At 37.8% G+C, this 24,755-nt stretch overlaps 3 protein-coding genes across 5 annotated transcripts; 1 reads left to right on the plus strand and 2 right to left on the minus strand.

Annotated features, from left to right (window-relative positions):
* Positions 1-1,761: 1,761 nt before the first annotated feature.
* On the minus strand, positions 1,762-11,090 carry LOC117623872 (protein ROOT HAIR DEFECTIVE 3 homolog 2-like). 2 transcript variants are annotated; one of them, XM_034354880.1, is made up of 21 exons: positions 10,918-11,090; positions 10,764-10,830; positions 10,558-10,660; positions 10,402-10,472; positions 10,138-10,212; positions 6,228-6,273; positions 6,078-6,143; positions 5,907-5,981; positions 5,764-5,826; positions 5,604-5,657; positions 5,277-5,438; positions 5,116-5,184; positions 4,930-5,021; positions 4,330-4,408; positions 3,633-3,798; positions 3,443-3,567; positions 3,060-3,322; positions 2,880-2,976; positions 2,619-2,789; positions 2,431-2,535; positions 1,762-1,976 (listed from the first exon to the last, which is right to left on the minus strand). In XM_034354880.1, exons 1-21 carry the CDS (start codon positions 11,063-11,065, stop codon positions 1,878-1,880), a joined length of 2,196 nt encoding a protein of 731 aa, XP_034210771.1. In that variant the 5' UTR covers positions 11,066-11,090; the 3' UTR covers positions 1,762-1,877. The 2 variants fall into 2 exon arrangements, with proteins under 2 accessions (XP_034210771.1, XP_034210772.1); XM_034354881.1 differs by lacking the exon at positions 2,431-2,535.
* A 3,057-nt stretch (positions 11,091-14,147) lies between these two features.
* Positions 14,148-19,695, minus strand: LOC117623873 (protein ROOT HAIR DEFECTIVE 3 homolog 2-like). Its single transcript, XM_034354882.1, has 20 exons — positions 19,344-19,695; positions 19,174-19,240; positions 18,966-19,074; positions 18,798-18,868; positions 18,555-18,621; positions 18,411-18,470; positions 18,250-18,297; positions 18,106-18,168; positions 17,959-18,015; positions 17,594-17,752; positions 17,427-17,495; positions 17,241-17,332; positions 16,973-17,051; positions 16,282-16,447; positions 16,086-16,213; positions 15,509-15,774; positions 15,329-15,425; positions 15,067-15,237; positions 14,880-14,984; positions 14,148-14,400 (listed from the first exon to the last, which is right to left on the minus strand). Exons 1-20 carry the CDS (start codon positions 19,486-19,488, stop codon positions 14,290-14,292), a joined length of 2,130 nt encoding a protein of 709 aa, XP_034210773.1. The 5' UTR covers positions 19,489-19,695; the 3' UTR covers positions 14,148-14,289.
* Positions 19,696-22,315: 2,620 nt separating this feature from the next.
* Positions 22,316-24,263, plus strand: LOC117623876. 2 transcript variants are annotated; one of them, XM_034354884.1, is made up of 2 exons: positions 22,316-23,391; positions 23,723-24,263. In XM_034354884.1, exons 1-2 carry the CDS (start codon positions 22,711-22,713, stop codon positions 24,101-24,103), a joined length of 1,062 nt encoding a protein of 353 aa, XP_034210775.1. In that variant the 5' UTR covers positions 22,316-22,710; the 3' UTR covers positions 24,104-24,263. The 2 variants fall into 2 exon arrangements, with proteins under 2 accessions (XP_034210775.1, XP_034210776.1); XM_034354885.1 differs by having other exon boundaries at positions 22,319-23,395; positions 23,739-24,263.
* The last annotated feature ends 492 nt before the right edge of the window (positions 24,264-24,755 follow it).

Consider the following 24,755-nt stretch of genomic DNA (forward strand, 5'->3'; position numbering starts at 1 on the left):
CGCCATATTGCTCAAGCTCAATCAATTAAATTGATTAAAGTAAAAAAGCTTCATTTTAATTACCGCTGCTCTGAGGACCCACGATAGCTACAACACCATAGGAGAGTCCACACTCAGCAAGCTTCACTTCCTTGACGAACCTGTCGAGCCCATCAGCATTAAACTTACCATCTCCATAGATGAGTTGCGTGGCGCAGCAATCTTCCTCCATAAATACAATACTCTCTCAAAATCTCCAACTCTGAGAGCCCAAATATGGCAGCCTTCAAGGCTCCAACTTTCAAGCACCGACTTATACAAACTTGAAGAGCAGGACGACCCAGATTCTATGCTTCCTTTGAAACTCAAGCATTATTCTTATGAGTAAGTAAAGCTTCTTGCTTGAAGAGCAAATAAACTGAGTAAATGAAAAAAAATGTAGACAGAGGACCTGGGGTTAGGATTCGCCACCTAACTCCTCTCTCTCTCTCTCTCTCTCTACTACCTTATAATTAATATAACTATTTTTTATTTTAAACTTTTTTTTTTGGGTCGAGCATGGATGTTCATATTAGTATTTTTAATTTGGTAGTAAAACAAAGGAATTACTTTTGTGGAAAGGTACTGCTGATGCATACATGATTAAACGAATTTAATAAATAAAAGTTTTGACATGTTGAATAATGCTAGCTATCTAATTTAATATGCCAAGTCTGCTTAAGCAATTATGGGAAAAAATAAATTTTAATTTTAATATAAGAATTTAAAAAGAAGGATGGTTAGTCTTTATTAAATTAATTTAGATGGTATTTTTACATGAATGCAACTCAAACCGCTTAGTTAATCCTCTCGAAATTGGAAATTATGTCATGGGAGGGAAGTGTACATTTTACTTTTTTATGCTTCTAAAAAAAAGGCTTTTCAAATTTTGTTCTTGGTTTATTTGTTTACAGCCACATGAAGTCTTGTTGGTAGCAGGACGACCCATATTCTATGCTTCCTTTGAACTCAAGCCTTCTTATTCTTCTAAGTAAGTAAAACTTCTTGCTTGAAGATAATCTGTTCTTTTGATGAGTATTATTGTTTGCTGCAGATCCAAGTAATCCTAACCACCTATTCGCTCTCCTCGCAAGAAAACGAGAGAGTGACCCGTACATGTTGTGCAAGCTATGCCTTAATGTACCATGTATGTACACCTAGGTGCATGTTTTATCTCCTCATCCCCTTTCTTCTCCTTCCCTCCATTCCCCACCTTCATTGTTCTTTTGTTTTGTGATGCGGAAGCAATCGCCTTGAAACGATGTTGTCATTATGAAATAGTCATCATCTTTTGACCAAACACATATAAGGAAGATGTCAGGTTGTGTCAAGTTTGCGATAGCCGTTATGGCCCTTTGTCTCTCTTTGGGCTGCTATGGAGGATGTGAAGCGCTACTCTTTCATTTGTTCAAGTCTAATAATTCTCATGAACTCTTTAAAATTTTTTTGTGGTTTGTCTTATCTTTAGTTTGTTTTATTTCTATTTTGCTTTGGCTTTCGATACAAATTTTTTGTTGATGTGGTTGCACGGCTCATCTGGATTGCAAGTTTGAATACATGTCCTTCTAGTTGCTTAATCGGGGATTTTAGTCATCTTTGGGTTGTCCCTGATTCTCTCTAGATCAATTAAACATGTTGATGTGTTTTGGTGACTCCACAAGATTTACCCGTATTAGAAACAACGTTATTTATACTTTTGTTTGTTTGTCAATAAAAAAAACTTCCGTTTATTCTAAAAAAAGATGCAACAAATATGACCACTGTTTCATTTGAAGAGAAAAGGAACAGTATATACAAGCAAGTTGGGAATTCCAAATAATTAACAATGTGCACAAACTTAGTACTCCGAACGGCCATAATTACTTTAAAAGAAGCATAAATTGGTTGAAACCATGAACGACCATCACCATAATAGCCCACGGAGGAGGCAACCAGTTGTTACTTCGCTTGTAAGCCTCCTAAGAATACAAAAGCAAACAGCATCATATACATTACATTTGCAGGATTGGATTGAGCTTCTAAACATAAAGATAGGTTGAAAATGTTAGGATGCCGGGTTTTCTTTGTAGAAAAACAAGAATACATAAACTTGCCGTTACCAAATCAAGAGTTAGCTCATTGTTCAATATTAAGTGTTTCAATAATTTCCGGAACTTCAAATATACAATGTTTCTCTTTTCACTACTAAACCAAATCCAATCTGCATGGATAAGAACTCCATACCAAATGTCATACACAATGCACACATCATATTTCAAAGTTTCTACTAGTTAGATCTCCATAATTCAAATCCATACAAAAGTTTTAGGAAACATAAAATCCATTTATTCTTGATGCAGCAGTGCTTAAATAATAATGAAACTATTAAACTACTGAAGTTAAGCGTAAGGTAAGAGAAGTTATAAAATATACCTGCACTGAAATAGCTTCAATGACACTATACTCGGTCTCTATTTTGAACTCTACCCACAAGGACTTGCACTGCACTGGAGTAATTAAGGTATTCTCTAAAGAAACCTAGTTCAGAGTTAATCTTTAATAAGAAACCAGTTTGATGATAGAAAACGTATACAGATGAACCAAAACCCATTAAATGGTACCTCTTCCCAAGTGCTTGAGGCAAGAGGGTCTGCAGAAGCTCCTATTCTCCTATCTTGTGAAGATGAAACACTAACAATTCCATCCATCAGAGTAGAAAATAAAACTTTTTCAATATTATCTGGCTTCTCATCCAAGCGGATAGCAGCCATGACGGCCAAAAGCTTCATAGACTGCAAGAAATATATAATAAAAGACACTGAAATTCTACTTTAACACAAAGAGACAGATAATATTCTTCCATAAAAGTTCCCAATGATTACCGCAGAGCGAGCATCCTTCGTAATACTTCTAATGTCTACTTTCTCTGTCCAAACCCGAGGCATTGAATCACTGTTATAATTGAAGACTGTGAAAAACCTGAGAAATGTTAACATAAATGATAAGCAACCAAAATGATAATGAAAAAAGAAGAGAAAATAAATTGACAATAAGTCCTCTACCGATCCTTCATGTGGATCATAATTTTTGTAGCCTCTTCTCTTGCAATTTTCTCCACCACATTCCTTGAGTAATCCCTTAAATGTTGTAACAGTTGGGCAATTGTTTCTTTGTCCAACACAAAATCGGCAACTGCAGCTGAAAACTTTGATATTGTAAATTCAGTTTCATGATTAAGAAGTTTTCTTATTGAAGCCCAAGTGTCTTTGCCACCAGTTTCAAGTAGAGCTTCTACTGGTCCCGTTAAAGATGCAGACAGTTGTGTCTGAAAAATTAAAGGTTATTTTTGTTAAGAAATTTGAGTAACAATGGATTATCAACATAACTTTAAAAGTATTCTAAGACATATAATAACCAAGAATATAATAGATTATCATAACATTACCTCATAGTTGCCATTCAATTTTGACAACTTTGCACTACAAACGGATGATGCATATGCATCTATATCACGTTGAAGTTTTTTGCGAACTCTTGAAGAATCCCAATTAGCTTGTTGTATGGCCGCATCTGAAAGAAACATGTTAAGCAATACTAATAACAAATGTTGTTTGGTGGACAAACATGTTAATTACCTGCACATCCTTCGTCAAACTCAAGCATGGAAGACTGAGTACAGGTACGAACAGATGAAGTAAATCCTTCTCTTTTGTTTAACGATTCTTCCAACCTCACTTTAAAATCTTCAAGCGCTTTAGAACGTACATGTCCCAACATGGTTGTGTACGTAGGGTAAACAAACTGGAAAATTAAGAGCAAAGCGAGATTTAAACTAAAATAGGCATGATAACTGACATCGGTGGCCGTTGTGAATTCTCATAACCCACCACATCAAATCCAAGCCACCCTTTAATAAGTTCAGGTTTAAAGACAATCTGAACTATAAACATCAGGCAATGCTACTTTCAAGTATTACATAAAAAGGAAACTCCATTTGTCCATTCAATGTCTCATAGTGAGTTTTGTCAATCTAAGCTTTTGGTAACTAATTAGAAGGAGTCATGCTTCAGTAATGATGTTGTTAGGCTTTTTGATGGGGCTACCTGAGGGAGAAAGTTTAGGCTGTCAATCCACTTCATTATCATGCCCCTCCTTTTGAGATAGGGGGCCCGGGAACCAAGTGAGTAATGTGGTATTGAAAATAATTTGGAGGCTTCTAAAACTGAAAAACCATTACTACTCACGACCTCCATATTACCAAGGATTGTGTAAGAAACTGAAAACCTAACTAAAATCTCTGTTAAATTAGAGAGACAAAGAGAGTAGCCATACATCCAACGCTTTTGACTCCAACAGTTGTCGTTTTGAGTTCCTTGCACCTTCGTCAAAGTAGATGGCCTCTATGTCATATCTATGATGCACAAGCAAGATCAATCATTCAAATAAAGTCAGAACTAGAAACAATACAAGCCGATACAAGACTAACAACAAAAACTTCAATATATAGAAAGCGCACACACAAATAAGTAGACACATACACGTTTCAGAATCTGTTAACACGGAAACACTACTTGCTAGATTTACTGGTTAGACAAAACATAGTGGACAGACTTCGTGGCATGTGAAAAGTGAATTGAAACCTATTTGAATAAGTGGTCAATTCAACAGACACTGTAAAACTACTATAACTCTGGTAATTATAGATACATGGTCTCTAATATCATCTTATTCATATTAGAAGCATAAAATGGACATACACTAATTCAACATCTCCCTTATTATGGACGATACAATGAGTTCATAATGATTCTTATCCTACTTAGATGTTCCACCAAATCCCTTTCCTTTCATTTAATTATACGAAAATTACAAACACAGGTAGTTCACCTTTGGAATTTTAAACTAACATATTTAAACCAGAGTGGAACTTACTCAGAAAGATAGGTGCCTACAATGGAGCTAAGCCTTTTACCAAAACCTTGTACAGGACCAGTTTGGACAGCTTCTTTCAATGCCAACCAACCCTAAATCATGTTCATCCAAGGAATGACCAATAAAACCTTCTTGATCATATTATACTTATAAACATCCCAAAAATGGAGATAAATGAGTACCTACCCCATCATTGATCAATTGATTAAATTTCTGGTTGGCAATCTCTTCACACCGAACAGTGGCAACCATAACCTAATGAAATCATTAACAGTATATGTTCTATGCATATGAGAAGTGAAGACCACAAATTATTTTCTAAACGGAAAGAAAAGAAACTAAGAAACCTTGTGAGCATGAAGATCCAGGTCCTTGTTGTCTTTGATTACTTTCCAAATCTGTTGTGCACTAAAGGAAAATCCTGAGGCAGGGACAACACCCCTTCTATCACCACCAGCAAACCCTCCTGGAGAAATAGAATGGGAAAACCGCTGCCTCAGTTGAGCAACCTGCATGATACAGGCCATAACCCGTAAGTATCATAGTAAACTTTTACAATGAATTAATTTACTTAGGAAATATAAGAAATGTTTCCCTTGATACTAAGGACGTCAAGAAATTCTTCATATATTATTAATATACATATACAATCCTTCTGATAGTAAAGAGTTTACCTCCTCCTTAAACTTCTCCTTCTCTTCATAACTAGACATAACAACTACTTCTTCCTTCACGTCCAAGAATGTTGTTATCAATGACAATCAGCTTTAATGAAGACTACATTAAAAAGAACACAAGCTGTCAGAGAGTAGAGAAGGATATAAGAGATCTCACACTAAAGAAATCACTGAAGCGGGTGCTTTTATAGGCTTGGGGCTTCGGAACTCCATTCCATATCTGCAGAATTTACAATATCTGAGAGATACGAAGAAAACAACTAAGGTATAAAAACAACATAGTGCTGAAGACAAAATTACTTCCTCTAGCGCTTTACTGAATAATACATTCAGTATAAATTTCCTCAAACCAGGGTGCCAATGTTGAAACGGGGTCTAAAGTACAAACACCCACAAACAAGGAAAAGTTAATATGAAACAAGAAAATTATAAACTTAATCCGTAAATAAGCTCAAAAAGTATGCCCCAGACCTTTGAATTATCATGTATAACGAACATAAACATCGTTTTACGGGGGATGCCAAAGCTCATCATGACCTATAGACATTCGAAACCAGAGTTTCAATAACCAACATTCAATGCTGGATAGACAGTAGAGATATAGACATGTTTCTAGAGTACCTGAAAAAATGTTTCAAGAAAAGGTTTGTCTTGCTCGTCAAGAGACCTATATATATAATCCAATCTCGAATCAATATCTTAAATTAATTTCAAATTCCATGTACATGTGCAATTGTATTAACATGATTTCCCAATAAAAAGTCATGTTTCAAGTAAAGGTTTGTCTTTTCTCCTTTCTCCATTTCTCTCTCTCCACGCTCTTCTCTTTCTTTCTCTTCTTCAAGAGCCAAAAATCCAGAACCAATTGCTCCAGGTTGAACACCCAACCCAAGTAAATATTGTGCACAACTCTCTCCTTCTGAACCCATAAAATTCTCCACCCTCTTTCTCTTTAGCCTCTGTTCTTTTTAACAATGAAAGTTAGTAATTGCTTAAGGAAAAAACTGAAAGGACCCGCCCCGAATTTTTCTAAAACCCGGGACGAACCCTTTGAATTTCCTGACATCACCCTGATGTCGGGCTCATCACTAAAGACCGGGACTTTCTGCCGAAAATTCGGCAGAGTCTCCCCTATAAATTGGACATTTCCCAAAATTTCTACCTGCATAAAAACACATTTAAAATCCCCAACTGGCAGCATGCACAATATAATTTCATGCAGTTTACATAAATGGCCTTCGGCCTTCCAATAATTCTCAACAAACTACCAAACACACTAACAAAACAATTCATGTCTCGAACAAGGCAACAATAAATTCAAATATAAATTTATGACTAATATTTAGTCTGCGGCTGCACCTAACAACCTTAGGCTGCCTACGTACCCTCCTCGAGGGATCAAGCCACACGTAGTTCTTCCATAAAACCCAATTCCACATATAGGCAATACCTCAATTCATTTCTCTGTATTCCACATAATCTCCCCATACGCCGGTACAACCAACGCCACGTATGGGGTCTGTCAACACGCCGGATAACCTACGCCACATGCGACCATGCCATACTATCACATATCTCCCCATACGCCGATACAACCAACGCCACGTATGGGGTCTGTCTCAACGCCGGATAACCTACGCCACGTGAGACCTACACGTCATATCACATAACTCCCCATACGCCGGTACAACCAACGCCACGTATGGGGCCTGTCCCAACGCCGGATAACCTACGCCACGCGGGACCTCAACATTATATCATAAATCTCCCCATACGACGGTACAACCAACGCCACGTATGGGGCCTGTCGACACGCCGGATAACCTACGCCACGTGCGACCTCAACACAATATCACAATATTCCCCCATACGCCGGTACAACCAACGCCACGTATGGGGTCTGTCTCAACGCCGGATAACCTACGCCACGCGAGACCTGACTTTCACTTGGTGGTGCTTATAGTAAATCCCAAAATCTGGGGAGGTACCTAAGGTAGCGCGCATAGCACTCCGAACTGACATTCTAGACTTGTATAACCCTCCACATTAGTCTAGTCCCGATAATCTTCCTTGGAAAGGAGAGATTACTCCAGGAGACTCACGGTCAACCAAGGGTCAAACTACCCTAACCCTGGTCAAACGGGCCCACGGGGACCACGACCTCCAAACTCCGATCCGAAAGTTCCTATGGGTTCTGTAAATTATAGGACACTTGTCCTACCAATTTGGTTCAGATCGGACGGTCGGATCGCTCACGATCGCACGATCTAACGGTTAATATAAAATATAAACTTTAAAATATTAAATCGGGACATCCGGGGCCCCGATTCACGATCCGTGAATTCCTACACGATCCTAGAAATACCTAGTTTAACATATAATATTTTCGGGGCCATCCAACGGTCCCAACCTATCGAACCCGGATAACGCCCAATAGGCGATATCCGTTCGATAGTCAAACGACGTCCGAATTGAGATCCGCGAAATCCTACGCGCTCGGGACGGCACGAGGACCTCAAAACTGGACAGAGACACGCCACCACCCTCGCCCACGCGCCGCCACACGCGCGGGCAGACCGGGTGTCCAAAGCGATAAAACTTCGCCGGAAAATCTTGGAACCGAGACTCCAAACTCCTACCCTAGGTAAAACACCCCATTTAGAGTCACTTTTGTTCTTGGGCAACCCCCAAAAAGTGGCCGGAAATGGCCAAACACGGCGGCCGAAGTTCGGCCGATTTTCAATTCGAAAATCGAATTGCCTACGCTACGAATCGATCAATTCCTACCCAACCATCAGCTAGAGCATACAGAGAGGATGAATTTTCATACCTTGATCGCCAGAAATGGCGGCCGGAGGAGGGAGATCGGCGGCGGCGAAGTTCGGGCGACATTCGGGCGAAAATCGCCGTTTTCCGGCGGCTGGAGCGGCGGCCGATCTCGGGGGAGGGCTGGGTCGTGACGCCGAGGCCGAGCCGGTTCTTTTGGCACCGGTCCCGACCGCAGCCGCGGCCGGTGGCCGGAGATACAAGGAGAGAGAGAGAGAGAGCTGACGGAGAGAGAGAGAGATCGTGGGAGAGAGAGAGAGAGAGAGAGAGAGAAAAACCAGATTTTTTATAAAAAATCCCATTTCGAAATATTTACGGTTGTGCCACTGGGTTTCTTTTGACCATATCTCTCTCGTTACAACTCCGATTCGAGCCCACTACGTGTCTATGAACTCGTCTCAGTACGACCTATCCAAAAATACCAGTCACGGTCCCAAACTCTCTTCGGTTAAAAATGTGACTAAAATACCCTTAAATAATTAAATAATTAAATAAGGGTTAAATTCGGGGAAATTTGGGGTCGGGGCGTTACAAAACAATCGGAAAATGAAAAGATTAAAACTGGGTTTTGCTTAATCAGAATTTGTTTTTCACTATTTTTCGCCTCAACCAAACATAGATCTTCTTTTCTGAACCAGGGGGCAAAAACTCCAACACAACCATAGAACTTTTTATTTTAAAAAAAAAACAAATCGACATTACAAAAAATAAGTGGCATTTGGTGAAAATGGCCTTTTTGGTAACTAAATGTCACCAAATAATAGTGACTATTGCCACATTATTATTATTTTTTGTAGTGCATGTGCCAACAGTGTTACCAAAAGGGGTGGATTCCCTGTTTTATTATTTGCCTAGTAAAAGAATCAATTTCTAGAAGATGAAATCTGAGAAAGAAGATGGGATCGATGCTGGATTTTTGTTCATTGGGGTGGATAACCTAGTTAGTAAAATATAGAACCGGAAAAGTACGAATAAAATACATACTTGTTTTTTATTCGGCAAAATTTTGGCAAAATACAACTGAAAAGTTCGGCCACTATAATATATTTAAAACTTTTAATCTATATTATTTTCACCCAACATATGTGTAAAATACGAGTATAATATGTGAATTTTTTTATGTATTATCCAAAAATTTGTAATAAAAAAAACACATATATTAAACGTGAAAAATACGTATGTACGTGTATACATTTGCTTTTTAAAAAAAAACTTATATTTTACCGAGTCTTTAAGACATGTACGGAAAATAGAAGTATTATGAACAAATATATACATACGTGTATAATACGAGTTTTAAACAAGTAGAGAAATGAAAGGGCAGAAGTAGGTGAGAAAATTCATGCATTAATTGTGTGGGAGGGTAAAACGAGAAAAGAGTGATTTTTATTGATTTTAAATGTTCTTGAAATTCTATCACCATGTGGCATGTAACAAAGGGAGCTAGTTATAGTCGCCTGAAGCATACCTCTAAAATAGGTAGACTTTCAATTATGAGTATATTTTCATTTTGATACTATGTGTATTTTTTTTTTTCATAAGTACCATGAGGTGTCCGGGCCAACTTGTGCGGATACTATGTGTTTTTCGATTGCATTTAATATGTATTTTATGTTAAAGCTTATTGAAAATTAGTCAATAGAACTATGAACTAGCATGCATATGATTGATATATATGATTTAATGTATATTTTAGAAAGCGCACCTTTTGAACATTTCTTGCCTCATCAGCTGTGGTTGAGGAGCATTAATTATGAGTGCATAATTTGAATAGCCTTTGCTGTTTTCATGAAAGGCAAAGTCCTAATTAAACACTTCATAAGAAAGAAATGATATCAAAAGCTTCTTTCTAAGGATTATAGATGTTGAAAACCAATTTCAAACCAACTTTGTCTTGCTAAAACAAACTATGCAAGGTAAGGTAGGCTACTAGCCAGGTAATTCCAAGATAACCAAACAACATGCTTACATATTTATCAGCACAATGTCCGAAACTGCCAGGGCAAATAGGGCGCTTTGCTTCTCGAATGCAGTATCATCCTGGAAAAGAATATAATTGCAGGAAGCACGAAGAGCGATTAAATCTGATTTTAAAAAAAAGGGGTTTTAACAAAAAGCTGATTACCTGGCCTCTCTCCCTGCCATCAGTACCCTCCAAATCCATGGCAATCGTGCAAGGCTCAATGCCAACACACTTGGCTATCCATATACCCTTCGTAGTTTGGCTCCTGAAATAAATAGATACACACATATATAGCCCCTATTCTAAAAACAAAAAAAAACAAAAAAGCAAATTGAGTATATGATCACCTGAAAAGCTCAGAAACTAACCTTACACTGTTTGCATTCATCTCCCTAAACTTAGTGTTGAACAAATGGTTCTGTAAACTGCTCTTCCCTGTGATTTTATAGCAATTAATTACCCTATATTGCTCAAGCTCAATCAATTAAATTGATTAAAGTAAAAAAGCTTCATTTTAATTACCGCTGCTCTGAGGACCCACGACGGCAACAACACCATAGGAGACTCCACACTCAGCAAGCTTCACTTCCTTGACGAACCTGTCGAGCCCATCAGCATTAAACTCACCATCTCCATAGATGAGTTGCGTGGCGCAGCAATCTTCCTCCATCAATACAATACTCTCTCAAAATCTCCAACTCTGAGAGCCCAAATATGGCAGCCCTTAAGGCGCCAACTTTCAAGCACCGACTTATACAAACTTGAAGAGCAGGACGACCCAGATTCTATGCTTCCTTTGAACTCAAGCCTTATTCTTCTGAGTAAGTAAAGCTTCTTGCTTTTTGACAAAAAAGAAAAAAAGAAAAAGTGAAGCTTCTTGCTTGAAGAGCAAACAAACAGAGTAAATGACAAAAATGTACACAGAGGAACTGGAGTTAGGATTCGCCACCTAACTCCTCTTTCCGTCTCTCTTTCTACTCTACAAGAAGGCTTCGTGTTTACTACCTTATAATTAATATAACTATTGTTTATTTTAAACTATTTTTTTTGGTCGAGCATGGATGTTGTTCATATTAGTAATTTTAATTTAGTAGTTATTACTTTGTCTTATAAAAAGAAGTAATTACTTTTGTGAAAAGGTACTGTTGATGATTTTCTCACAAACCTCTTTTGCGTTGGGTGTTCCCAGGAGGGGGGAGGAGATCACTCCTCCTCTCTCCCTCTCTCTCTTTCCCTACCTCCCTACTTATTTTTCCCCATTCTCCATCTACTAGATTTGGAATTCTACTTGTGGGGAGGTTATTTGTGTCCAGATCTGTGGATTTGTGGCTTTTCTGGTTGGTGGTTTGTTGTAGGGTTATTGGCTGCAATCTCAATGTTCTATGTCTCCAAGGCGGGGACAATGGTTATGGCGGTGGTGGCAAAAACGGCGGTAATGGCTCTGTTAGTTTTTGGTTGTTTGTTTGCAGTTTTTTTTTTTTTTTTTTGTGGTAATAATTGCATCAACTCCTTGTGAGTTGGGTGTTTGATTGTTTCTAGTCTCAATTTGTATTTTGTACTTGTGATAGTTAAAAGTTGTAGTTGTATTGGTAGATTTGGGCAATGCGATTCATGTCTGGTTTGTTCAGGCATGCAGCTTTTATGCCGTAATTTCTCTGGTCTTTTGTGGCCTATATCTGGATTAACCTTGTGGTTACTATGCTTCCATATTTGTATCACCCCTTCGTGGGCATTTGTATTTGCCCTTGTGGTTGATGATCTTTGTGCTTAATTTATGAATACAATTATCACTTTTCTCTTCACAAAAAAAATATATATATATATTATGATGCATGCATGATTAAAAGAATTTAATAAATAAAAGTTTTGACATGCTGATTAATGCTAGCTACATTTCCTGGTTCTGTGTTACCTAATTTAATCTGTCAAGTTTACTTAAGCAAATATGGGAAAAAAAATAAATTTGATTTTTAATATAAGAATTTAAAAAGAAGGATGATTCGTCTTTATTAAATTAGTTTAGATGGTATTTTTACATGAATACAACTCAAACCGCCTTAGATAATTGGAATTTGGGTCGAATTGTGTCAAGTTAATCCTCTCGAAATTGGAAATTATGTAAAACATCAGGGCCACAGGTCGGTGGATGGAACAGCAAGATGGCAGGATCGGCTGGCGGAGCCAGGTGGAAGAGAGTGCAATGCCGTCAGGTAGTAGAGTCCTCCATGTTGCTTACCCAAACCAATCATCGTCTTCTTAACCCGATCCTATAAAAAGCACCAAGAAGGAAAAAAGTGTTACTAAGCAGTTCAAACTCTTTGTAATTCTGCTAACAGATAATAAATCAACTTTAAATGTAGGAACACAAAGCACGTCATGTAGGTGCATGAAGATAAAGATTAAAAACCAATGTAGGCAATAGGGGCGTGTACCCCACTGGGCATAAGGACCGGCTGTAAGGTATGATTTTGGACACCATTAGTAAGCAAATTGGATGAAGAAGTGATGTGGTCAGTAGGGCCGCTGTCAATGATCCATCGACGGAGGCGCAATGGAGCTGTAAACAAACCTTGAACACTACCAGCGACATTGGCTTGTGGAGCAGAAGTAGATGGTTCAGCACCATTGTCATGCACAACGGAATGAACCTGCTGGAGCTGTGTATCAGAGAGATTGGGCAAGGCAGACCGTAGGTCGTGAAGGGATGGACCGTCAGAAACGAGGTTCACCTAAGAGGAAGAGCCCCCATTGCCACCACGATTTTGGCTGCCATCACGGGTGTGGGATTTGTGGAGACGATGGCCTGGTGGATAGCGGTTTAATTTATAGCGTCTCGAGTGTGATGGTATTGATCGCAATAGGAGCAATGAAGTGGCGAACGATTGGATGTCCTTGGTTTCTAATCATGATGGACAGCCATAGCAGCTGCCTAGGGAATGCCAGGCCTAACACTGAAAGGGCATTGTTTTTCAACTTGAGAGATAGAGGCACAAGCTTGTCGAACTGTGGGTAACGGATTCATCAACAATATCTGGCCACGGATCGCACTGTAGGACTCGTGGAGCCACATAAGAAACTGCATCAGCTTATTTCACTCATTCTGAGCGCCACAGGTCCAAGAAGTGGAGTCACTATACGAAGCCAACTCATCCCATAAACTTTTCAGTTTAGTATAATATGCTGCCACGGACAGTTAGTCCCGAGTAAGAGAAGCAATATCCCGCTGGATCTGGAAAATACGAGGAGCATTGTTTTGAGAAAAACGCTCACGGATATCCTCCCAAATTTTTTGAGCGGTGATGGAATAAATTACGCTGTGGTTCAAGAGAATTAATGAGCCATGAAAGAATCATGTCGTTGCATCATCTCCATGATGCATAATCGTCTGGTTGGGTTTTGGCGGAAGGAGCTTTGACAGTGCCATCAACAACATATAATTACATATTTGTTTCCTAATTTATCCTGTAGACATTAGGATATTTTTGACCTTCTTAACATACTGACAACTTTCCTTGATCTTTCAACTAGTGATCAATCAGATATATTAGGAGCTGTAAATCCTTGGGAATTCCTTGGTTAGATGTGGTACTTTGTATCGATGTGATAGGAATCAAGATTGGTAATGTAATGAATTTTAAATCTTCAAGTTTTATGAGATAAGCGACTTTTAAGTTTAAGCATGGTGTGGGTAATAATATTGCATATTTGGACCTCAATTTATTGTTAAATCATAGAAAACAAAAAAATATATATGTAAAATTAACACTTCACACCCGCGTCGTCTTTCCATTAAAACCATAATGGTGAAAAACTGTCGTAGTTTGACATTCAAAAGATGTCGGTCAATTTAGCGACAATTTTCAAAGCATCACAACGACGGTGGATCCCCGTCACCTATTTCTTTTTTTGTAGTCGTGGGAGCATAAATTGGTTGAAAGCAAGAACAGCCATTGCCATAATAGCCCACGGAGGAGGCAACCAATTGTTACTCCGCTTGTAAGCCTCCTGAGAATACAAAAGCAAACAGCATCATAAATACGTTTGCAGGATTAGATTGAGCTTCTAAACATAAAGATAGGCAGTTTGTTGAAAATATTAGGATGTATAGGCTTTTCTTTGTAGGAAAACAAGAATACATAAACTTGTCGTTACCAAGTCAAGAGTTAGCTCATTTTTCAATATTAAGTGTTTCCATACGTTTCTTTTTTCACTGCTAAACCAAATCCAATCTACATGAATAAGAACTCCATCCCAAAATGTCATACACAAGGCACACTTCATATTTCAAAGTTTCTACTACTACTTGCCCATTACATTTGCAAGAATATGCATCACTATTTAGATCTCCAGAATTCAAATCCATACAAAAGTTTTAGGAACTGCAAAATTCATTTATTATGTATGCAGCAGTGCTTAAATGACAATGAAAACAATAAACTACTGAACTCAAGCAAGCGTAAGTTAAGAGAAATTATAAAATATACCTGTGCTGAAATAGCTTGAGTGACACTATACTGAGTCTCTGTTTTGAACTGTCTCCACAAGAACTTACACTGCATGGGAGTAATTAAGGTATCTTCTGAAGAAACCTAGTTCAGAGTTAACCTTTAATAAGGAACTAGTTTGATGATAGAAAAAGTAGATAGATCAACCAAAAGCCATTAATGGTACCTCTTCCCAAGTGTTTGAGGCAAGAGGGTATGCAGAAGCTTCTATTCCCCTATCTTGTGACGAAAAAACAGTAACAGTTCCATCCATCAGAGAAGAAAAGAGAGTTTCTTCAATATTATCTGGCTTCTCCTCCAAGCGGATGGCAGCCATGACCGATAAAAGCTTCATAGACTGCAAGAAAGATATAATAAAAGACACTAAAATATCACTTTAACACAAAATGACAGAAAACTACTCTTCCATAAAAGTTCAAAGTGATTACAGCAGAGTAAGCATCTTTGGTAATACTTCTAATGTCTTCTTTCTTGGTCCAAACCCGAGGCATTGAACCACTGTCATAATTAAAGACTCTGGAAAACCTGAGAAATGTTAACATAAATGATAAGCAACCAAAATCACAATGAAAAAAGAAGAGGAAATATATGGACAGCAAGTTCTCTACCGATCTTTCATGAGGATCATAATTTTTGCAGCCTCTTCTCTTGCTTTTTTCACAACCACATTCCGTGAGTAATCCCTTAAATGTTGCAACATTTTGGCAATTGTTTCTTTGTCCAACTCAAAATCGGCAACTGCAGTTGATGAAAACTTAGATACTGCAACTTCAGTTTCACGATTAAGAAGTTTTCTTATTGAAGCCCAAGTGTCTTTTTCACCAGATTCAAGTAAAGCCTCTACTGGTCCAGTTAAAGATGAAGACAGTTGTTTCTGCAAAATTAAAAGGTATTTTCATTAAGAACTTTAAGTAACAACAAATTATCAACATAACTTTAAAAGTATTCTAAGTCATATAATAACCAAGAGTTTAATAGATTATCATAATGTTACCTCATGAAAAATACTTCTCTCCTCACCAGGTAAATAGGAGCTCCTACATTCCTACCAATAGTAGTGTGACATATGTGCGGAAGTTTTTCTTTTTGTTATTTTTGATGAATTATTTTTGCACATGTGTCAAACTATAATTCGCAAGAAGATAGAGTACTCCTTACTAATAAGGAGGCAAATAGTATCCTTACCTCATAGTTGACATTCAATTCTGACAACTTTGCACTACAAACGGATGATGCATGTGCATCTATATCACGTTGTAGTTTTTCGCGAATAACTCTTGAAGCATCCCAATTAGCTTGTTGTATGGCAGCATCTGAAAGGAACAACATGTTAAGTAATATTAATAACGAAGGTTGTTTGGTGGACAAACATGTTAATTACCTGCACATCCTTTGTCAAACTCAAGCATGGAAGACTGAGTACAGGTACGAAGAGATGAAGTAAATCCTTCTCTTTTGTTTAACAATTCTTCCAGCCTCACTTTAAAATCTTTAAGCGCTTTAGAATGTACATGTTCCAACATGGTCGTGTACGCAGGATAAACAAACTGGAAAATTAAGAGCAAAGCGAGATTAGAACTCTGATAATTGGCATCAGTGGCTGCAATGAATCCTTAAAACCAACCACACCGAATCCATCCCACCCTTTAATAAATTGGGTTTTGAAGACAATATGAACTATAAAGATCAAGCAAACGTTAAGGCGTAGAGTGACGCGTTTCATCGAGAGCCTTGCAAAGCGTAAGCCTCAATATATATATTTTAAATTATAGATATATAGTACTATAGCATTTTTGGTCTTTTTTTTCCTGGTTCTTTTTTATTTTCTAGGCTGTTTCATTTCTTCGGTTGGGCACTTTTTTAAAAAATACAAGCCCATTTTTCCATCTTTAAAAGAAAACAATCATTGCTAGTGCCGTCCTACCATGGTGGTAGAGTAGATGTTGGCCCAGACCTAAGGTCTGGGGTTCGGGAGACCCCCCACAACATCCTCATTTCCAAGAATTGTCTAAGCAACTGAAAACCTAACCAAAATCTCTGTTAAATTGGAAAGACAAGTAGAATAGCCATACATCCAATGCTTTTGACTCCAACAGTTGTCGTTTTGAGTTCCTTACACCTTCGTCAAAGTAAATGGCCTCCATGTCATACCTATGATGCACAAGCAAGATCATATAAATAATGTCAGACAGAACTACAAACAATACAAGCCCAACACTAACAATAAAAATTTCAATGCAGATATATATATATATATATATATATATATGTATAGAGAGAGAGAGAGAGATTCACCCTTGGAATTTTAAACTCACATATTTAAACCAGAGTGAAACTTACTCTGAAAGATAGGTGCTTAAAATGGAGCTGAGCCTTTTACCAAAACCTTGTACGGGACCAGTGTGGACAGCTTCTTCCAATGCCAACCAACCCTAAATCATGTTTATCCCAAGAATGACCAATAAAACCTTCTCGATCATATTAGAAGTACAAGCATCTCAGAAAAAGGAGATTATGAGTACATACCCCATCATGGATCAACTGATTGAATTTCCGGTTGGCGATCTCTTCACATCGAACAGTAGCAACCATAACCTAAATAAATTATTAACAATATTATGTATATGTTCTATGCATATGAGAAGTGAACACCACAAATCATTTTCTATTGGGAAGAAAAGAAACTAACAAACCTTGTGAGCGGGAAGATCCAGGTCCTTGTTCTCTTTGATTACTTTCCAAATCTGTTGTGCAGTAAAGGAAAATCCTGAGGCAGGAACAACACCCCGTCTATCACCAGCAAGCCCTCCTGGAGAAATAGAATGGAAAAAGCGCTGCCTAAGTTGAGCAACCTGCATGATACAGGACATAAAGCAAACAATTATGTTTCCCCTGATACGAAAGACATTAAGCAACTCTTCATATATATAAATATACATATACAACCCTTGAGTGGATGCTACAACACGCCCCATGTATCGAAACCCCAAAAAGAGAAAATGTAATGGCCAATACGATTTTGGACATAATAAACTGCCTCTGATAGTAGAGAGATTACCTCCTCCTTAAACTTCTCCTCCTCCTCTTCATAACTGGACAAAGTAACTACTTCTACCTTCACGTCAAAGAATTTTGTAATCAGTGACAATTAGCTTTTACTAATGATCAAGACATTAAAAAGAACACAAGCTGTCAGAGATCTCACGCTAAAGAAATCACTGAAGGGGGTACTGTTATGGGCTTCGGGCTTCGGAACTCCATCCCATAGCTGTAGAATTTACGATATCTGAGAGATATGAAAAAAAACAACTAAGGTTTAAAAACAACATAGCTCTGAAGACTAAATTACCTTCTGTATATCTTCCCTCAAAACAGGCTCCAGATTTTCAAATGGGGTCTAAACAAACAGCCACAAACAAGAAAAAGTTAATATGGAACAAGAATATTATTTCATGAGGACAACATAATTGGACATATCTCATTAAAAAGCTCAAAAAGTATGCCCCAGACCTTTGTGTGTATAACAAAAAGTAACGTGATTTTGCGGGGGACGAATGAGTGCATCACAACCTATATACATTCGAAACCAGAATTTCAGTAACCGACATTAAATGCTGAATAAACAGTAGAGATATAGACATAGTTCTAGAGTACCTGGAAAACCATTTCCAGTAAAGGGTTCATTGCAGCTTGCTCGAGACCTTTATCTGATTCTTGACACCTATATATATAATCCAATCTCCAATTAAATATTAAATTTAATATCAAATTACTGATTTGATATAACACTTACTGGAACAATTTCAATGTACAGCTCGCTAACACATTGGATTAACAACTACATATGCGTTCAGCAACTGTACAAAGTAAGGTAGATAAACCAAGAAACAAGCTTACATATTTATCAACACAATGTCTGAAACTGTCAGGGAAAATATGGCGCTTTGCTTCTCGAATGCAGTATCATCCTGGAAAAGAATAAAATTGCAGAGGAAGCATGAAGAGCGATTAAATCTGAACAAACAAAAATCAAATCAAATGGGGTTTTAACAAAAAGCTGATTACCTCGCCTCTCTCCTTGCCATCAGTACCCTCCAAATTCAAATCCATGGCAATCGTGCAAGGCTCAATGCCAACACACTTGGCTATCCAAATACCCTTCGTTGTTTGGTTCCTGAAGTATATAGATACACACATATATAGTACCTATTCTAAAAACAAACAAAAAAAACCAAATTGAGTATATGATCAACTGAAAAGCTCAGAAACTAACCTTCCACTGTTTGCGTCCATCTCCCTAAACTTAGTGTGGAACAGATGGTTCATTAAAGTGCTTCTCCCTGTGTTTTCATAGGCAATTAATTACCCTAATGTTGCTCAAGCTAAACCAATTAAATTAATTAAAGTAAATAAATAATAAAATAATAAAAAAGCTTCCTTTACCGCTGCTCTGACCCATAATGGCAACAACAGCATAGGAGAGTCCACATTCAGCAAGCTTCACTTCTTTGACGAACTTGTCGAGCCCATCAGCATTAAACTCTCCATCTCCATAGATGAGTTGCGTGGCGCAGCAATCTTCCTCCATCAATACAATACTCTCTCAAATTCTCCAACTCTGAGAGCCCAACTCTACCCTTCAAGGTTCTAACTTTCAAGCGCGGATCGACTTATATAAACTTGAAGAGCTGGACGACCCAAATTCTATGCTTCCTTTGAACTCAAGCCTTATTCTTCTGAGCAAAGCTTATTCTATGCTTCCTTTGAACTCAAGCCCTAAACCCTGGTGAGCAAAGCTTCTTGCTTTTTGACAAAAAAGAAAAAAAAAAAAAAAAGTGAAGCTTCTTGCTTGAAGAGCACGGATGTTCATGCATCAATAATTTAGTAGTAATTACTTTTGTGAAAAGGTACGCACGGAAAGGGGTCCAGAAAGCACAGTAACGTTCATGTATCCATATGATTAAAAGAAAAGAAGAAATGGCTTTTTCAAATTTCATTCCTGGTATTCCTTTTATTTGTTTACAGCCCACATGAAGTCTTGTTGTGTAAGCCTATTAGGTAGAGATGGGCTCGGTGTCCGATCTTAAGGGTATTGGGCTCAGCCTTGGAGTTTCAAGCCCCATTTCAGGTCAAGCTCAGGTCCAATCTTATCATTTGCTCAATCTAAATGTCCCCGCTCATGCTGCATGCTTAAGAATAAAAACTTATGCAAAAGACTCACTAGTGTAGTGGTATGGAGTATTTACTCCCTCAGGTAAGATTTTGGGTTCGAGTTCTAGCATTCGTATAGGAAAGGTCCTCAAACAAAAAAAGAATAAAAACTTACATAGCCAACAGGGTCTAGTATGGTAGAAAAAGACAATGATTTGCATACTAGTGGTCTCAAATTCAAATTTATGTCATCTTGGTAGTATGTGTGAGAGAGAATCTCACATTCCCCTTTATATTATCGCTTGTATTTAAATAAATAATAAATAATAAATACTTACATTACACGAAACGTAGTCTATAAACTCGTTCTATCTACTCTTATCACATGATCGTTAAGAAAGGCTAAGTTGGGCACTTAGGATATACGATATATGAAAATCACAAAATGAACCCATGTCATTGCCACTGCAGATACTCCACCGGCAACCTATTTGGGCATGTGATGAAAGCTATTAAATTTCCATCACCCGTCAGGGATTAATGCCCATACCTTTAGGCCATGGCCTCTGAATTAATGTACAATAAATACTATTTATAGTTTTCTTTAGTGCAAGTCATGGAAACTGTTTTTTTTCTTCTTTCTTTGGGGATGTCTGGTTATGATATCTGGTATATGTATATATGGACATCTCACTCAAAACAATTGCCACCATCTTTTTCATCACAGTCCAAATTAAAATAATGGCAGATAGGGGACCCGATTAAAATCATAGCCAATATAAAGAGATCACATTCACACATAAATGCAAGAGCCAAGTAGCCAAACTATCGAAATGACCATATTGCCCTTAAGTTTTTGTACACTAATTAGTGCAGGCTAGAGTCCAAAAACTAAGAACGAAAGGGACTAGTCGGGGGTTTCATGACCCCATGGACCCGTCCTCTGGTCAAAACCCTAGTCAAAGCAACTCTGTCACATATACCACATATGTACCCCCACCCCATGTCCTAGCTTGGGATGATTATTAATTTGCTGAAGTGTCTCATAATAAATTTAAATGGACCCTAGTTCCTCAAAAGACGAAATTGACACCTAAATTTCTCATAAAGAACAAAACTGTCCTCTTCTAAAGCTCCAAGTTTTGGGGTTGTGTGGTGAATTAGCTTAAGCTAATAGGGTTTCATGCGACATAATGGGCAAAATATTATTTTAACATTCTTGCATGGTAGCATGGGATTAAGGGAACTAACTAAATCTAAATGATTAGGATTCTTAGTCATTTGTAGGCTTTTGATGTAGATTTATCCTGCTAGATCTTCCCCCAACAAAAGAATAAAAAAGGGTCTTTTTGCGCATCACCATGCACAACAATGCTTAAACCATCATTGCAAGAAATTAGTTCTTAATTTCGACCCAAAAAAAGAGGTACAAGTAAGTCAATTTTCAAGATATTAGTTCTTAATACGCAATTAGACATAATGCGCTAGCTTAAGTTCGACAGCAAGTGTAATTAAGTTACATATTACCAATCCATTTGGCCTCTTTGTCAAGGTTGATTTTATGTTCATGTAAGTGATGTTCTTAGGTTCGAACTCTAATGATATTTTAGTTTTGTGTGTGAAATTTTCATTCTCTCTAATTTAAACTATCGTTTGTCCTCAAAAAAAACAAAGCGTAACAAGATGTTTAGAAGTCCTTTATTTCTTTAATATATATACTTGGAGAATTGCATTATAATCCTCTTTTTGCTGCAGTTAGGGTTAAAAAGAAAGGAGTCTAAATTCTGCAATTTGAACGGGCGTGATATGTCGGATGAAAAAAAAAGAACGGGTGTGATATGATGATGAGAGGCTACACCACGTGTAGGGGTAAGTGGTAGTCATGCATTGACTCTCTCTCTAATGCCAGCAGGCACTGCATCTTTTTCTCTGAAAATCTCTCTCTGAAATTTTTGGGGGTTTGTTGATGTCAGTTTGAATGGATTTACTTGGCCTTTTCTTATAATGGTACTCTCTCTCTCTCTCTCTCTCTCTCCCTCCCTCACTGTGGGGAGCAGTGGTTTGAATAAGTAGATTCAGATTTGAAACTTTAATCTTTGAAGATTTTATATGGTGCAAAATCAATCCTTAACCTCAAAAAGGTTGAAATTTTTAAGACAATAATAAATAGAGAAATAAAAAAAGCATATGTGCATATACATGTGGTGAAAAGCATGTAGCTCATCTTTACTTCCCATATTAACCAAAAAAAAATCTTTACCTCCCATATTTCTTCTCACCCTTTTAGATGCAAAAGCCATTAAGCCAACCCCTCCACTGCACCCACAAAACCACAAACACATCAAGTCAACATCAAGACCCCTTAACAGAGATGTTTAAGAGACATAGATCCTTTTTAAGGTATACTCATTAATGACCCTTTTGCCTAAATTAGCAATCTTGTAGAGATTTGACTGGTTTGAACACCACAGCAACCTCCATCAAATCAAGCTCTCCATAAAAGACCTATTAGACTCTTTTTTTTCCCTCCTGTTCTTTAAAGAATCTATCTCTCTCTCTCTCTCTCTCTCTCTCTCTCTCTCTCTCTCGCGCTCTCTGTGTGTATGTATTGTATATGCTTTAGTATTCTTTAGGGGGTGATGCTGCATGCATTTTTGTGATGGCTGATCAAGGAGGTAATGGTACTAGTAGTGTTATTATGAGGGATTATAGGAAAGGGAACTGGACAGTGGGGGAGACAATGATTCTGATTGAGGCAAAGAAGATGGATGATGAGAGAAGAATGAAGAGAAGCGGGGATGCTGCAGGTAGTGAAACAAGATCAAGCAAACCAGCTGAGCTCAGATGGAAATGGGTAGAAGATTACTGTTGGAAGAAAGGGTGTTTGAGAAGCCAAAACCAGTGCAATGACAAATGGGACAATCTCATGAGGGATTACAAGAAGGTGAGGGAATATGAGAGGAGGGAAGGGAGGGAAGAAGCAGCATCTTATTGGAAGCTTGAGAAGAGTGAGAGGAAAGATAGGAACTTGCCTACCAACATGGTGCCTCAGATATATGAGGCTTTGGTTGATGTGGTGGAGAAGAGAGAAGCAGGCCATCATCAGATCAGAGTGGTAGGTGGAGCTTCTGTTTCTGGTTCCAATGTTCCCAATCCCACCATTGGATATGTTGTGGAGAGGCCTATTATAAGCACTAGTGTTCATCAGTCTTCACTGCCTCCTCCAGTTTTGCAACATCACATCTCAGTTCCACCAATTGCAGCATTGCCTCTTCTACCCCCAGCTCCATTAGCAGCTCAACCACCACCTACTCTTCCATACTCACAACCTATGCCCACAGTAGGTACTCTCTCTCTCTCTCTCTCTCTCTCTCTCTCTAATTTAGTAGGTGTAAATTATGTGTATCTTTGAAGCCAATTTCCCCACTGATACTTTTTTTTTTAAATAAAAATTATTCTTCCAATCAAAAGATAATGGAATGTAACGCACCAAACGACAGGTACACTAGCTAGCACATTAATAATCTTTTCCATCATATTGATTATCCCATGGAGAATTAAAAAAAGTTGATTGGTACTGGTAATTATTGTGTGCATGGTAATAATTAATGGTCTGATGAATTAGTATATATTGACTGGTTGATTTGGTGCCACATATTTACCTTTTGGAGACGTGTGAAAGCTCAGATTCTGAGACAAGCCATGAACATTCAGACTCACCAGCCAAAAGGAGGAGAAGGGCGAGTGGAGGTGGAGGAGGAGGTGGAGATCAAGGAACCAGTGGAACTGTGAGTGCAAGCACCTCAAGTGAAGTGGGCACTGCCATCTCCAGAGGTGCTTCCATGATTGCAGAAGCACTTCAGGGTTGTGAGGAGAGAGAAGAGAGAAGGCACAGAGATCTTTTGAGTTTGCATGAGAGAAGGCTACAGATTGAGGAAACTAAAACTGAGATCAACAGGCAAGGCATTAATGGTCTCATCGATGCCATTAACAAGCTAGCAGATTCTATCCATGCCTTGGCTTCCAACAAGAACCAATCACCTCCAAAGTAATCTCATCATCATCTTCATCATCATCTTAATTAATAGTACAAATAATTTCCATTTATTTATAAGATAAGATAGAGAGAAAGATGGCATTTCATTGATCCCATTTGGTTGGTTGTAAATAATTTATAAACCCCATTAATTTGTTCTATTTTCCTTCTGATCATTAGAGAATCCCACATTTAAATTGTGAAATTTATTAGTTCAAGTTATTGGATTCACTTGCTAATAATTCTAATTATATGTTGGTTTTTTTTTTATATTTTAAATTAATATGTTAATTAAGAAGCAAATTAGTTTGATATCACCATGGACTTTCCAATAAAATCTGCAAACCATGGTGTTTACAATATCATCATCAAAGTAAAGTAGTTGGATATATATAATCTTCATCTCCAGCTGCACATCATGCCACATATCTTTGGTACATTTCAAGTTCCTTCCACACAAAGTAAAAGTAGCTTGTCATATCATTATCTTTGATCTCCTATAGTCATTCAAAAGTTTCTCTCAGTCTTGCATATAAGAGAAATTGGATCCCATGCAGAGTCTCATTATATGAAAATCAACTTAATAGAGATTAAGCACAATATGGTATTTCTATATATCATAATTGGATAGTGTATTTCACGCAGTGTAAAATCAAGTGGGGATTGAG

The sequence above is a fragment of the Prunus dulcis genome, chromosome 4 (genome assembly GCF_902201215.1).
Source record: "Prunus dulcis chromosome 4, ALMONDv2, whole genome shotgun sequence".
Classification (NCBI taxonomy): Eukaryota; Viridiplantae; Streptophyta; class Magnoliopsida; order Rosales; family Rosaceae; genus Prunus; species Prunus dulcis.